This window comes from Cariama cristata, unplaced genomic scaffold (assembly GCF_000690535.1).
Source record: "Cariama cristata isolate BGI_N322 unplaced genomic scaffold, ASM69053v1 scaffold4808, whole genome shotgun sequence".
In the NCBI taxonomy this organism is placed as follows: Eukaryota; Metazoa; Chordata; class Aves; order Cariamiformes; family Cariamidae; genus Cariama; species Cariama cristata.
This window is the reverse complement of record NW_009632750.1, coordinates 94,663-108,164: the sequence shown is the minus strand read 5'-3', so window position 1 is coordinate 108,164 and position 13,502 is coordinate 94,663. Positions and strand designations below refer to the sequence as shown.

The 13,502-nt window shown below is 37.3% G+C and overlaps 1 protein-coding gene across 1 annotated transcript in view; it reads left to right on the top strand.

The window, feature by feature from the left end:
* Positions 1–13,502, top strand: part of HSPA12A (heat shock 70kDa protein 12A) — a 49,648-nt gene that overhangs the window by 1,829 nt on the left and 34,317 nt on the right. The window contains exons 2-3 of the mRNA XM_009706476.1: positions 5,574–5,659; positions 7,937–8,064. Of these exons, the coding sequence (XP_009704778.1) occupies positions 5,574–5,659; positions 7,937–8,064 (214 nt within the window). The remainder of the gene's footprint in view (positions 1–5,573; positions 5,660–7,936; positions 8,065–13,502) is intronic.

The window sequence follows — 13,502 nt, the reverse complement described above, 5'->3', positions numbered from 1 at the left end:
GAAGAGCGTGTGATATCTAGGTCTTCCCAGTGTGTCTTCAAGCTCAGCCAAAGGCTCAGATCTGCACAATGAATGGAATTCATTGCATTGTACATTATGGATTGAAAAAAAAAAAGACTTCTTATTGTGAAAGCACTTCTTAAAATGCTAGAAATATGATCTGAAATAGGGAATAGTATTGATCCTATTATTGATTCAGAAAATCATGAGAAGAGTTTAATTAGGAATTGTTGGGTTTGTGACCACTTTGGCAGGATAGAAATAGAAACGAATAGATACATTGATTGGGATATAACATACACAGTAGTGTTCAGGCATGTTCCTGCAGAGAGATGATATCATAGAGATGCTACCTATTTTCTGGTTTGCAAAACAGCTGTAGGAGATCCAGACCGTGATGAGTTCCTTTCACCATCACTTGGAAGTGAGGTCTGTGAAGATTTGAAAAGTGCACTTCTGGCCTGGCCAAGCCTTCTCTTTTGTAGGCATGACTCTGAAGTACTGCAGAATGTGCCTGAAGAGGTCCATGTTGGGGTTTCTGATGGCAGACGTAGGGTTTCATACCTTTTTTCTTCTTCTTCTCTTTTTTTTTTTTTTAAAGTTGTATCTTTTCCATCCGCTAAACTGGTGACGTGAGACATACTCAGAAATTTCCCTCCTTCCCTTATCTGACTACATTTCTGTGCTTTATGCTGTTGAGCAGCATACCCTGCTTCCTGAATTCCTGCTTTTACTTGTCTTGTTAAATTCTTTCTGAGAGACAATGCACACTTTAGCTTATCTGTTGTCTTTGTTACTTGGGCTGCAGGGAACCTTCTGTTAGCAGAGAATCCACTGCTATGGCATGCTGCTTTGCTGTTGAAATGGACAATTTCCTTAATATGTGAAGCAGCAAATTTTGCTGATGCGTGATGTAACTGAATTATATAAAGTTAAATATTTAATGAAAGCTAAATTTAATAGAAAAGAGAAGATTTTGTGTAGCTGCTGAAAAAAATTTTTGTTTTAGTACGACCTTAGTGACTTGTGACTGTGCGGTTTAGCAGTCGTCTTTCTTAAAGAAGGTTTAAGCCTGCTGTCTTAAAACTGATTATCTGGGACTGTAGTGGTCCGTGTCTGATACTTTCTGTGCTTCACTGAAACTCGTTTATCCAGTTCTGAATAGGAATGCCTGGCAGGGCCTCTCAAATATTCAGAACGGACTGATAATCTTCCAGAGCGTATCAGCTGCCATTAACTGATCTTTCTAATTAAATAAGGAGGTTGGTCCTGCTCTCTGGATCGATTAGAAAATCAGATTCAGCTGAACATGCTATCAGTGAAATGTTCACACTGAATCAGCTAAGTTTTTAGAAATGCTCTGGCCTTTATTTTTACTCTGTATTTGGTGACACTTAAACGTTAATCCTTCATTGGGTTTTGTCATCAGCTTTGTTGCATTTTGTTGAAATCTAGAATGTGGCTGATCATTTTCTGAAAAACAGAAAAAACTGAACTGATTAGCTGTTGCAGGCAACCACAGAAAATAAACTCTTGCATGTGTTTAGATGAAGAGAAGGAATAATTTAAATTAAAGCTGCTAACCCAGCAATTGCAGCTAATATGATAATGGATATGATTTGTTATTAATACAGTACCTGCTGATCTTGTAATTTCACCAAATCTGTAAACAGGACCGTTTGAATGTTAAAAAAAAAAAAATATGCTGAAAATGGGAGTCTTCCCTATTTTCCCTTCCTCTCCTGGTCACCTTAAAAATGCACAAGGTGTTCTTTTGCAATTGCTTAGGTTAGGACTTGAGTCAGAAATTGTAGTGATGTGGTCAAATTCATTTTATACACATGCAGTTAAATTATCCAAACCCCTGATATAGACAGTCATATTTCAGGTTAATGTTCATATTATTTGTTCGTAAGTAAATTAAAGAATTTCTAATCAAGAAATTTGCATCATATTTTAAAAAAGTTTATTTTTAATATTGGTGTGTTTGAAGACTAACTTTAATTTGGATTCTAATTCAGGTTTCTCCATTTATTTTGGTGTGCAAATTGTCAAGAATTAAATGTTTATTTAACGCATGCTGTTTAGCTATATGTTTTTTTCATGGTGTGTAGTTTGACATAGATAGAGATCCTTAGTAAACACAGGAGATAAAGCAGGAACTTTCGCTGTGTGGGACACTATTGGATTGTGGTTTTTTGTTACAGAAGCCTTAATAAGTCATCCTGCTTTTAAGAACTGTTCCAAATACCATGATACTATCCAGGACATCTTTTTAAATTGTTAGGAAGAGGTATTTATTCCTAAAGGCTGGGCATCCTTTTTTTTTGTTGCATGACTGCAAATCAGGTTCCTTGCAACCCTTTTCCCATTCTGTGGCTTGGAACAGATACTTTTTTATCTTTCAGATCAACCAATCACAGTCCTTTAGAAATAAGAGATTTTTAAATATCCTGGAATATCCATGCATCTCCCGATCTTCAGAACACAGTTGTAAGAATTATGACACATGCACGTTTTTTCCCCAAGCAGACACTAACTCAACAAAATATTAAAGCTCCCACATGGACAAATATGTTTTAGCACCTTTCAGTTTAGATAGAGTAGATAGTATAATGTTAGAAATTTCCTAATTTCATTTGCTTTTACCAACTGTTTCACTACTTGTTAGAAAAACTCTTGGCGTTAAATCCAGGGTGACTGACTTGCAAGCCATTTTCTGCAAATGCCAACCACTCTGATAAATGATTTTTTAACTTACCAATATTCTGAACTGCACTTCTTCATTTATTAGCTCTGCAAACTCTCTGATAGTGTCAGGGCCTCTTTTAACAGCGGAGTTAGAATATAACAATTATGGCTGCCCCAGTTATTGCGCATGACTAGTTAGTAGTCTCATGAAATGAGTAGCAATGTAATGCAGCTGCTGCTTGTGCAAACTTGATAGCAACTCTACAGAATCACTGTAACAGTACGTTTTCGTGAAAATTTTAGTTTGCTACTTTAGAGGTTGTAGCATTGCTTTCCGTGGTTTTCCTCTCTTGATCCAACAAAACTCTAGGCTGGTGGCATTTAGGACTCCTTGTAGAATTATTTTGTTTAGGTGGGTATTTGCAGGAGCAGCAGTTAATACAGTGCAGAATGGTCATGGGTTTGGAAGGATTTTTTTCCTCTGGTCAAAAAATATTGGTAAATCACCAAGAGTTGAACTTTCCAGCAGAGTTGAGCAGTTGATGAGAATTAGAAAAAGTTAGCCTTTCGACAAATCCAGCCTGTATGCCTAAGTTTTCAAGAGCATTCTGAAATGGACAATTGATTTTAAAGATTTTCAATGAAAATACCTAAATCCATTTTCTGTTGTAGGCGATAATTTCTATGGGTAGCTAAGGCAGACCTCTGATCACTGCTTAACATTTTTTATTTGTTAGCAAATATTTTTTATAGTTGTGGATACAGTGAGTGTCCTTGTGTACATTTTACACCTCTGGATTATCGCAATTTAATTGAGTTGAATAAATTCTTCATATAACACCACCCAAGTTAGCATAGTTTCATTGGATGAATATGAATATTGCACTTGTTATTTAATCACTGCTTTCTGAGAGACAAAAAAATGTGTGTACTGTAGATTAGGATTTTCTGAGTTGCATGTAGAGCTATAAATAACTTCTCAAGGTACACTCAGGCTGATAGCTGAAGACAGGCTGGAAAATAGATCGCTGAAACAGGTAACGAAAAGAATTAGTAACAAAGTGCAACACTGAAAACACATAGATAGTGATTTGATGTCTACATTTTCGTGCTTCAAAGCCAGCATCATAAGTGGGGGAATTGTATCAGTTTCCAAAGATGTTGAGTCAGTATTGCGATGTCCTGGTCTGCTCAGGAGGTGTTGGTTCAGGTCCAGTCAGGAACGACAGCAGGATGCAAGGAACATGTTTTGTTTCTAACTCTCTTTTTTCCTGTGCTGAAATACTGTTCTTCAATTTTACGAAAAATGCTGTGTTGATGGTACAAAGATTAATCTGTTTTGAAAAGAGGAAGAAATTGCACAAAGGAGGATGATAACAGCATCTGATCCAAATATATCTTAACGAACGGAGCAGATTCCGTGCTTGTCGCATTTGGCCTGTGGCTTTTTGTACTTCATGACAAGAGGAGTAACATATTCTTGAAGAACTTGTGTTGGAAATGTGAACATTTTGCTTCTGCAAATGCTTCTGAAGATCAGGCTGAACATGCATATTATAACTTGAACACAAATAAACATTGTTACAAGAGTGATATTAAGATTTGGAGGAAAATTTTTTTCCTTGGGGCAGATTATCCCATAGTTACCTACTGCAGAGTTTTTGCATCTTCCTTGGGAAACAACACATATTTGATTACCAGGAACAACAGGATTCTTCATTAAGTAGCTCTAAGATCTTTTCTTGGAAAGCAACTCCTGTGCTATCTTAGAATAATGCTCTGACTTGTCAGTCAGGTCTAGGAATTACATGCTATGCATAAATATGCATTTTATTGTGTGATACATCCAAGTAGGTGATAAAAATATGTTGAAATGTATTGTTTAATATTTATTATGGCGATTAATCTTTAGAGACTTATTAAATAATTCTGCTTTATGTCTAATTAGCTTGTATTCTACAGAAGAGATTCAGTAAACTCAGGGGTTAAATTTGAGGGCAGAGGGGTATGAGCATGGACAGGGTCTGTAGTACCTTATCTATGTTCCATTTTGATAAACTATATCAGTCTTCATAAGAATATATTATGTATAAATCCATATGAGTCATAAGTGCTTAATTATTTTAATAAGCAATTTCTTTTTCTATCATCAATGGGGTAAATACAAGAAGGGAAAACACAAATAGCACATTACAGCATTTGTTCCTCAGTTTGTATGTTCCTTTAAATGAAATTTCAGTATTGTGTGCAGCATAGAAATATTTCTTTGATGATTTGTTAATAATACTTTCCTTTTTCCCAGCTGGATTGTGTCCTGCAGTAATATTAACAGCTGCAAGATGTTTCAGTGCAGAGTGTATTGAAGAATAAAAACACAGACAGTATTGGGAAAGTTTCAGAATAAAGGTTCATGATGAAATAATTGCAACTTATTTTTACTGCGTTATGAAATTGATATCAGCTTCTCCTTTTCTCTTAAAATGAGTCTGTCTTTTTTGATCTCACAACTTGTGTTTAGTTTCTGCATTCATACATTTAAATCTTAGGCCATTAATGTGAGTGTATAGTATTCAAGCTGCTTGTTTCAGGTATGACTTCTGAATATATTTAGGAAGACTTTTAAAATTGTACATGATAATGTAATAGGCAAAAGAAAGGAAGTTAGTCATGGCGATCAGACAAACATTTTAAAACCAAAACTGCGGTTTTTGTGTCTTAGCATGTTGTAAGGCAAAAAATATATTTTACGTGGCGACTGTGGAATTTGCTTTCTTTTTTGGCAGATCTCTTACAACAGGAAAATAGTGTAGCAGTATGCAAAGCAACTGTCCTATCATATTCATTCTGCTTACTAACACTGAAGAATTTTTGTTTCCTTTCAGATGCAGTTTCCACATCTGCTTACTCATCACCAGCCAAAAGTTTGGGAGACCCTGGAATAACTCCACTGTCTCCATCACATATTGTGGTAAGAAATACACTCTTAACATATACTGTATGTTGACATTACTTTCTCCTGCCTGTTTAGTGGGATGTAATTTCTTTAGAAAGTTGTCATTTCCTCACATAGTGATCCCTTTTATGCTATCCATAGTCTTAAGTAAAATTTTGGTCTTACTGGGGTTGGTGATAGAGCTCTCATTCTATCACCAGGGTCCTGGTTTTGCTTTTTTTTTGTCTACTTGCTGAGCTATTAGATTTGCTTCTGCATATTTTTATAGCAAATGCAGTGGCTTCTTGATCCTCAGGGTGCCCAAGTTCTGTCCCTGTCTTTATCACTGCTTTGTTTAGGCAGCCTCTGAAACGTCTCATTCTATTCTGAAGAAAAGAAGGATATATCCATGATACTCAACAGTAAAATCCAAATTCCCTGAGAAAACAGTCTCCTCCAACATAGAGAGAGAAGCTCAGAATAGAAGTGTTTTAGTTTCTTAAGAATAGCCACTTCTGTAAGCTTTTGGAAGCATCCAAATGTCCCGTAAAGGTAGTGTGTTTTAATCCCTTGTACGTCATGCTCATTTTGTTGATAAACTCCCATTTAAACTGTCCCATCTGTTTTTAAGATCGTCTGCGTCATCTGTAACACAGTATATGCACAGCATATTTCTTGATATTGCAAGGGATCCTGTTCAGAACACATCGCTACCCTTGTATTTCTTCCTTAGCTTTCTGAATCAAGTTCAGAGTTGTGCAGCATCCCTCTTCAGGATTTCCAGAGTTCTCTCTCCTAAATTTTTGCTTTTATTCCCTTCTTTCTCCATATACTCTAGAACTTCCCCCTTTCACTTCTGTTATACTGATGAATTTATGTCCTCTTTCAGTTAAATTTGCTCCTTAAACTCTTTGAGGAAAACATATAAATAACATACTACCCTGGTTGAAAAGGTTTGTTAGGAGAATCCAAACAAATCTTTCATTATTTGAGACCAAACCTTATTACTCTTGTTTCTTCATTTTAAGTAGCAGGCCTATGGGATGATCTTGGAAAATGTAGAGGTACAATAGAAAGGTGCTGGAAGTAGCAGGCGTGGAGATAATGGAGATATTTGAGGAAGATGGTGGAACACTGCTCGTAGAGCGAGGACATTTGGCAGTTCCTTTGTAAAATAGAATAACAATTGCTTCAAAATTTTATTGAGAGTACAGACTGAGCAGCAGCGGTGGAGGATTCAGACATGACCTGTATAGTAATAGGTTGACAGATCTGTTCCATGGTGATTTTGCCAAAATGACGTGTGTGCAGACGGGTGTATTACCCTCCTTCACTATCTACCTGCTTGTAACACATAGCCCTTTCACCAGTGTTTCCAGCTTGTTCTCCTCCTGTCTTGCTAAGCTGTTAGTGCTTTAACGGCCATCAGCATGTGAAGAGTAGTTCCTTGCTGTTCATTACTTGTTCCTCCTTTAGATAGGATTTATGTTAGGCAAAAGCCTACTGGGGAGTGATACAATTCCTTGTTTATTCACATCGTGCTTTATATCACGTCATTATGATTTGGGCCGTAAACCTCCCACCTCTTCTAGTTAACATTCCCATGTTACCCTTGGCTGTGCTTTTCAGGGATTGCAGGATTACAGGTAAAAGGCAGGGAGAAGGATTCAAATGCACTATAAGGAGCTGGACAGCTTTCCACATTCTAGCACAGGCAGGAGGAAAGAATGCATACAGTGCTTACAAATTAAGTGTCATGTAAATTCTTCATAAATAAATAATTATCATGCGATATAAAGCTTATCACTGTGTTTTGGGTTGTTCTGTCTCCAGTAGTTTTGAATGGTGGTAGTAGTACCTCATGTTCAAGGTTATGACATAGTTAACTCCTAAAACCACCAAATAAGTCTCAAATATACCACATTGATGGATATAAACATATTCTTCAGTTGATCAATTTAAGAAAAAAAAAAAACACAAACAGCCCCCAAACCAGTAACCTGGTGTTTCGGCCTAAGTTTTAATGATACAGGATAAAAGCTATTCCAAAAAATAAGTGTGAAGGAAACTCTTGATTCAGAAGATTATGTGTAAAAGGCTCCAGCCAGTATGTTGAGTTATATATTGAATTTCCACTTCCATTGGAATGTTGAGCTTTCTGGTATCATCTTTGGTGACAGCTGAACTTTAGGGAAGTCCATATTTCCAGTGAAGAGAGATGCATGTCTTGGAGAGCAGAAATACTGAAGAGTAAGACAGGTTATGGTTATTGTAATCAGTGACTCAGTGTATTTTGCTTCTGCTATTTAACAGAAGGACTCTGATGCAGATGATGCTGTAGAACAGTTATTTCTTGTTGTTGTGGCTATTGATTTTGGCACAACATCCAGTGGCTACGCCTACAGCTTCACCAAGGAACCAGAATGTATTCATGTAATGAGGTAAGGACTGCAATGCAGCATTTAGTTTTTAATCGTGATAACATGGTTTGTCTGCAGTAGCTCTAGATACTTTCTACAGGAGCCTGAAGTGTCTAGATTTGCCTGGTGTTGCCACAGTGTGCACCTTTCTCATGGTTATAGTTTTTTGTTGCATCTTATTGTATTCTAATTTGCTTTAATAATCAATATGAACATGTCCTCTCTCTGTTATTTTGCCAAGTTTACAAGATAACATGAGTAAAAGAAGGGATCAGTGAGTTTTTAGAATCGTTCAGAGAGCAGTGATAATTGTTAAGTCAGGATGCCTGTGTCTCAGAGATTGAGAGAAACTAGGCATTTATTAAGGGTCATGGCATTTCCCAGGAGCTGCCCATCCCCTGGAATCATGCTTGTATACAGTTGTGTGTACAACACTTAGTTATTTGCACCGAGAAACTGGTAGTTCATTGGGCTGATTTAAGCTTTTGGCATTAAATTTGAATCAAATCTCTGATAATGAACCAGTGATACTGGGAAACAAGCAATCAAAAGGCATGAATCTGTTCTGTATTACACCTATGTAAGGCACAGACTTGAGATGCTGTTATGTAGGGATTTTTTTATTTATTTCTGGATTAAATCAACAAAATATAAAGCTCTGCCTATAAATCTAATGCAGTCAGAAATGCAAAAACTGTTATGACAGGTACATGAAAAGATTGCCCTACAAACTATTTTTATAGTCTTTAAAATTTTTTTTTTGTAACTAAAAACCTATAGAGTTCGTATTAAAGTGTGTTTAAAATGACTATATTGTAAGAAGACAAAGATATAGATAATTTCAGACATAAACAAGGTATATCTGAAAAGATTAGCCATAGAAGTTCTTCTAAACAAAGCTGCTGTTACAGCAGTAGGTAATGTACTGTGTACTGTTTGCAGCACTGGAATACTGAGAACAAAAGGGCAAAAAGACTGACTTGCTGTAGTCCAGTGTGATATACTGTAATTTTTCTAAGCAAAGATGCTAGCTGAATGCAGCTCTCTAAGTCTCAGCAGGCAGTCTTGATTGTGCAGTCAGCCTGCATAGTTGGTCTGTATACGGTTGCAAAGTATTTCAGAGATCTAATGCAGCTGAGTGATTGGAAATACTATCTAAAGGGAGGTAAATTTTGGAATGGTGTTATGCCATCCAATTGCAAATATGCCTACCATTTTCAGTATGGACAAGTTATGCTGCAAGGCCTTTTATGCATCTCATCCATCTATTGTTCTCTGAACAGCACAGGAAGCTGCATGAGGCTAGAAGTCAAAGGACAGGCCATGTGTTGTGCTCTCAGACAGGTTCCAGGGTTGTCGAGTTGAAATCCATGTTTGTCAATTCCTATTCTCTTTTGACAGCAAATAATTAATCAAATTTCTTAAAGAAGTTGGATGAAATGAGGGAAGAAATCTCTGAAGCTGTACCTGAGCAAGCCTAAATCCTATATACTGTGTTGTTCCTATAATCTCTGTGGAGATTTTACTGTGTGAAATCACTACTGTTTCTAGGGATGTCCTTAAAGCACTTTGGACTCGAAATTTTACCTTAGGACCTGATTTTGCCATTTGGTTCACACTATACTGCAGTAAATTACAGACTAGATTCTCCTTCCAGGGTACCAGGTTTCCTGATGTAGAACACGGGGATGTTGACATGTAAGTGCTGTGTGGTCAGCTGAGAGTATATTCCAAATCTTAATTGACATTTTACTGCTTAGGTTCAAAACACCGTATTTCTTCCAATAATGGTAGCATGATTGTGATTTCAGACCTGTGTAGATATTATATGAGCTACTGATGTAAAAAGAAATGAAATTAAATAAATAAATTCATATGTTTCCAGCCAGAAGGGAGGAACGTATTTTGGAGGGAGGAAGTGTAGTCAGATTTCCAACAGGTATTTCAAACAATGGAAAATATTTTAATACCAAGAGTAAGGTTTTTTTGTTTGTTTTTTTTTTGTTTTTTTTTTTTAAAATAAATATTGCTGGCAGGAAAGGATTTTGGGGAAGATATAGCTGAAACTGACTTAGGAATTAATGTGTGTAATTTTATATGTATTTGTATAGAAGTACTCATGAAATCGTGAAATTCAATGAGAATAATGGTATATGCATCAAAACAAGGCTTCAGTAGTTCAGAAGGTATTAAGAGGTTCAACTCTGTATATAATGAGGCTTACATGTAGGATAATTTACAAATATGTCAGCAGAGTAAATGTAACTTCCCACCCACACTCAAGAATGTTTACATTAAAATAAAGCATGCCAGTGATCCATGGTCCTCTTTGCTTCCTAACATTTTTTCTACCTTCCCTCCTTACTGTTGATCCTTTCCAGACATTTAGATTTCTGACTGCTTTTTAACAAAGCTGCTTTTCTGTAGACGTCTCAATGAAGGGTAAGATGGGTTTCTTTAGAAGGTCCTGCTTTGGAAAAGAGTGAACACACAGGGCTTTATTGCCAAGTTTGAGTGTAGTGTCAGCAAAGTCATGATTCTAGTCATGTAATTAGTAGACAAACAAGGTCATGTTTTTGATTCTGTGTGTTTATTTGCTGTGATGCCCATGAATTTACAAGCATTGACCTAATAAAGTTCTTTAAGCATATACTTAGCTTTAAATGTATGAGTAGCCTCACTTGTGTCGGTAGACTAAAGCATGTGTTTGGAGTTGGGCGTATGTTTCTAAATGATCAATGAATGACTTCACTTTGTTTGCATAACATTAGTTACTGTTTTATCAATTTTAGGTAATACTTCACATCTGTCAACTCTTGCTGGTTCCCCACAGCTTCTGTAAAGATAGTTGTGGTTACTTTCAGGCTCTTGTTGCAGAGTAGAAGCATATGTTACAATGAGTGCTATTTTCTGCATACCTTGAGACTGTAAGTAAATGCATACAAACAGCCTTGCCATGAGTTCAGCAAGCACTTCAGTGGGCAGGTCAGTGCCGGAGCTGTAATGAAAGACAGTTTGGTGCTGTAGAACGAGTTAATAACATCTCCTTTGAAGGGAACACACGAGGTCTTACACAGTTTTGAAAAACTCTTATTGATTTATATGCGCTTATGTGAAGTTACAAGTATTTTGGCTACTGGTTAAATAGCAACAAACTGAATGTGAGTATTTCACAAATGGAGAAAAATAAATGGAAAAATGCATGTGATTATGAAACAAATTGCAGCCTCTGGAAGGGGGGAGAATGTGGTCTTTTTTAGTGTGACTTTACTTCAACCTTCAGGTTTTACCTTTCGTTCTCTTCCCTGTTTGATTGTAATTCCTAGCAGGCACATAGTTGCCTTTCTTCTGTGTACATGCTTGTAGCAGCGTTTGGCTACTTTTTGATGACCCTGCTGCTTCGTTTCCTTGACTGTTATACTGCAGCTCTGGATCAAATTCTCATCACTCTGCACGGATCACTCTCTTTGCTCTGTTAGCCAGAGTCATATGTAAGGAAGGGCATTTCTCTAACCTTAGTATAACCTTGTGATCCTTTCCATACTAACTTTTCTCTTGTGTCTCTTTTCAGTTTTAATATAGTCAGATGGTCTGTGGCTATAAATGGGTCTATGCTGCTCAGTTGAGCTACTCTACTTAGATCAGCCTAGGAACTGGTCTCCTATGTCTGAATTTAGACAAAAATATACCTCGGGTTCTGCTTGAATAGATTTTTAGCTCTGACACTTCTTTGAGAAAATATCTCCCACATGTATTTATAGTACTGCTGGTTTGTATTAGTCCGTGCTCTTAATAGGCATTTCTGTTTGTTGTTTTTTTTTTTTTCCTAAGAGCATTATTACCATTATTTTGCCTGTATTGGGACCATGAAAGAAAACTGCCAAGGAAAGTGTTGAAATCCTAGCCTTACTGACTAGAAGCCTCCACTAACTGGAGTGAGGCTAGGACTGCACCTGAGAAGAGTGTCGTAGTCAGGAGTTACCCCGCACATGCTTTTGCAGCTGTGTCTCTCTAGAAACGATGTCACATAGGAATATTTTTAAATCTCTGATTGCAAATGGTAAAGTTGGACTTCCGCTTCTGTTTCCTTATTGCTCTTTCTGTGACTGAACAATAATACAGACTGAGAACTTTAGAATGTGCTGAGCAAATACAGTCTCTAGTTTCCGTCAGAAACTCTTCAGGAGGCGAACATCCAATTCTGTAGGTGGCTTTGAAGATTTTAGTCCATACCACTGAGCATCAATTTGTCTTCATTTAAACTGCGCCTTAAGTGTACTTATTCTGGAAAGAGAAAATGTGCCTAACCGTAATGAAAAACAAAGAAGTATTGTTATTAGCCACGTCCTATTTATGGAATTTCCCACCGGTGACTCAGAATGAATCATTAATGATTCCAAGTGAAAACGATAGCAGTCTGTCTCCTCTCTGCTTGCAGCGGGTGTGTGGGATTTAACAATCTGTTGAAATAGGCAATGTTTTCTGTTCATGGGCTGTGGGATCCCAGCTTCTTCACATTGGAACGATATGTTTGCTGTAACACCTGCTAAAAGAGTTTGGAGTTGACCGAGTACATTTCTAGCAGCAGGTTAGAAGAAGTGACCTGGAGCAGAGCCCTTGCCAGCTCATAATAGCTCAGGAGCTGAGCAGTGGGACTAGGGAGGTTTAGGAAAGTTTTTCCGAGTGGATGAAGGTGGAAATCATTCCACTTCTCGTCATGCTGTTTGTGCTTTCAGAGCAGTGGAATTACCCTCTACACTGAAGTACATTCATAGACATGTTATTCTCTGCTGTCGCTGCTGCTGGTGCAAAAAAGGGCAGATTTTGCTCTGTTTGATCTAGTTGAATGGTATGAAGGCTTCCCAGCACTTTAGAAGATCCTGTTCCTTGTTACTTTACCAAGTGTTAACCCCTTAGATTGCGGTTTTCCATGTCAGTTGTCTGCCTCCATCTGGAGGTCAATTAATTTTCAATTGGTTTAACTGTTTCTGAGAGTGAAATGGAAAAGAATATTTTTTCTACATAATCTTCCTACGTCACGTAAAGAAGTACCACAGAACAAGGCAACCTTTTTGTGCTTCAGAACAAGGACTTTGGCAGTTATTATGAAAGTGTGTTTCGCTATCTTTAGAAAAAACATGTGGTTTAATAATGAATGCAGTTGCTTGTGTGATCTTAACTTGGCTCCTGTTTGAGCTGTGTTATGATTAGGTCTGATAGCATAAACAGATTTTCCACTGATGCCTTTTTAAGAGAATGTTTTCTGGTAAGTGTTTGTTTCCCATGCTGAAAGTACTTGTGTATGGGGTGAGGAGGAACAGTAATGCCAGTTTCTTGCTCTTCCATTCTGCTTTTTTTGTGATGGAGAAGTGAGGAGAAGACAAGAATGCTCACAGCTGGCTCTGTGGAACAACTTTCCACTGTCTGACCTTGTCGTCCTGCCATGCCGGCCTCCCCAT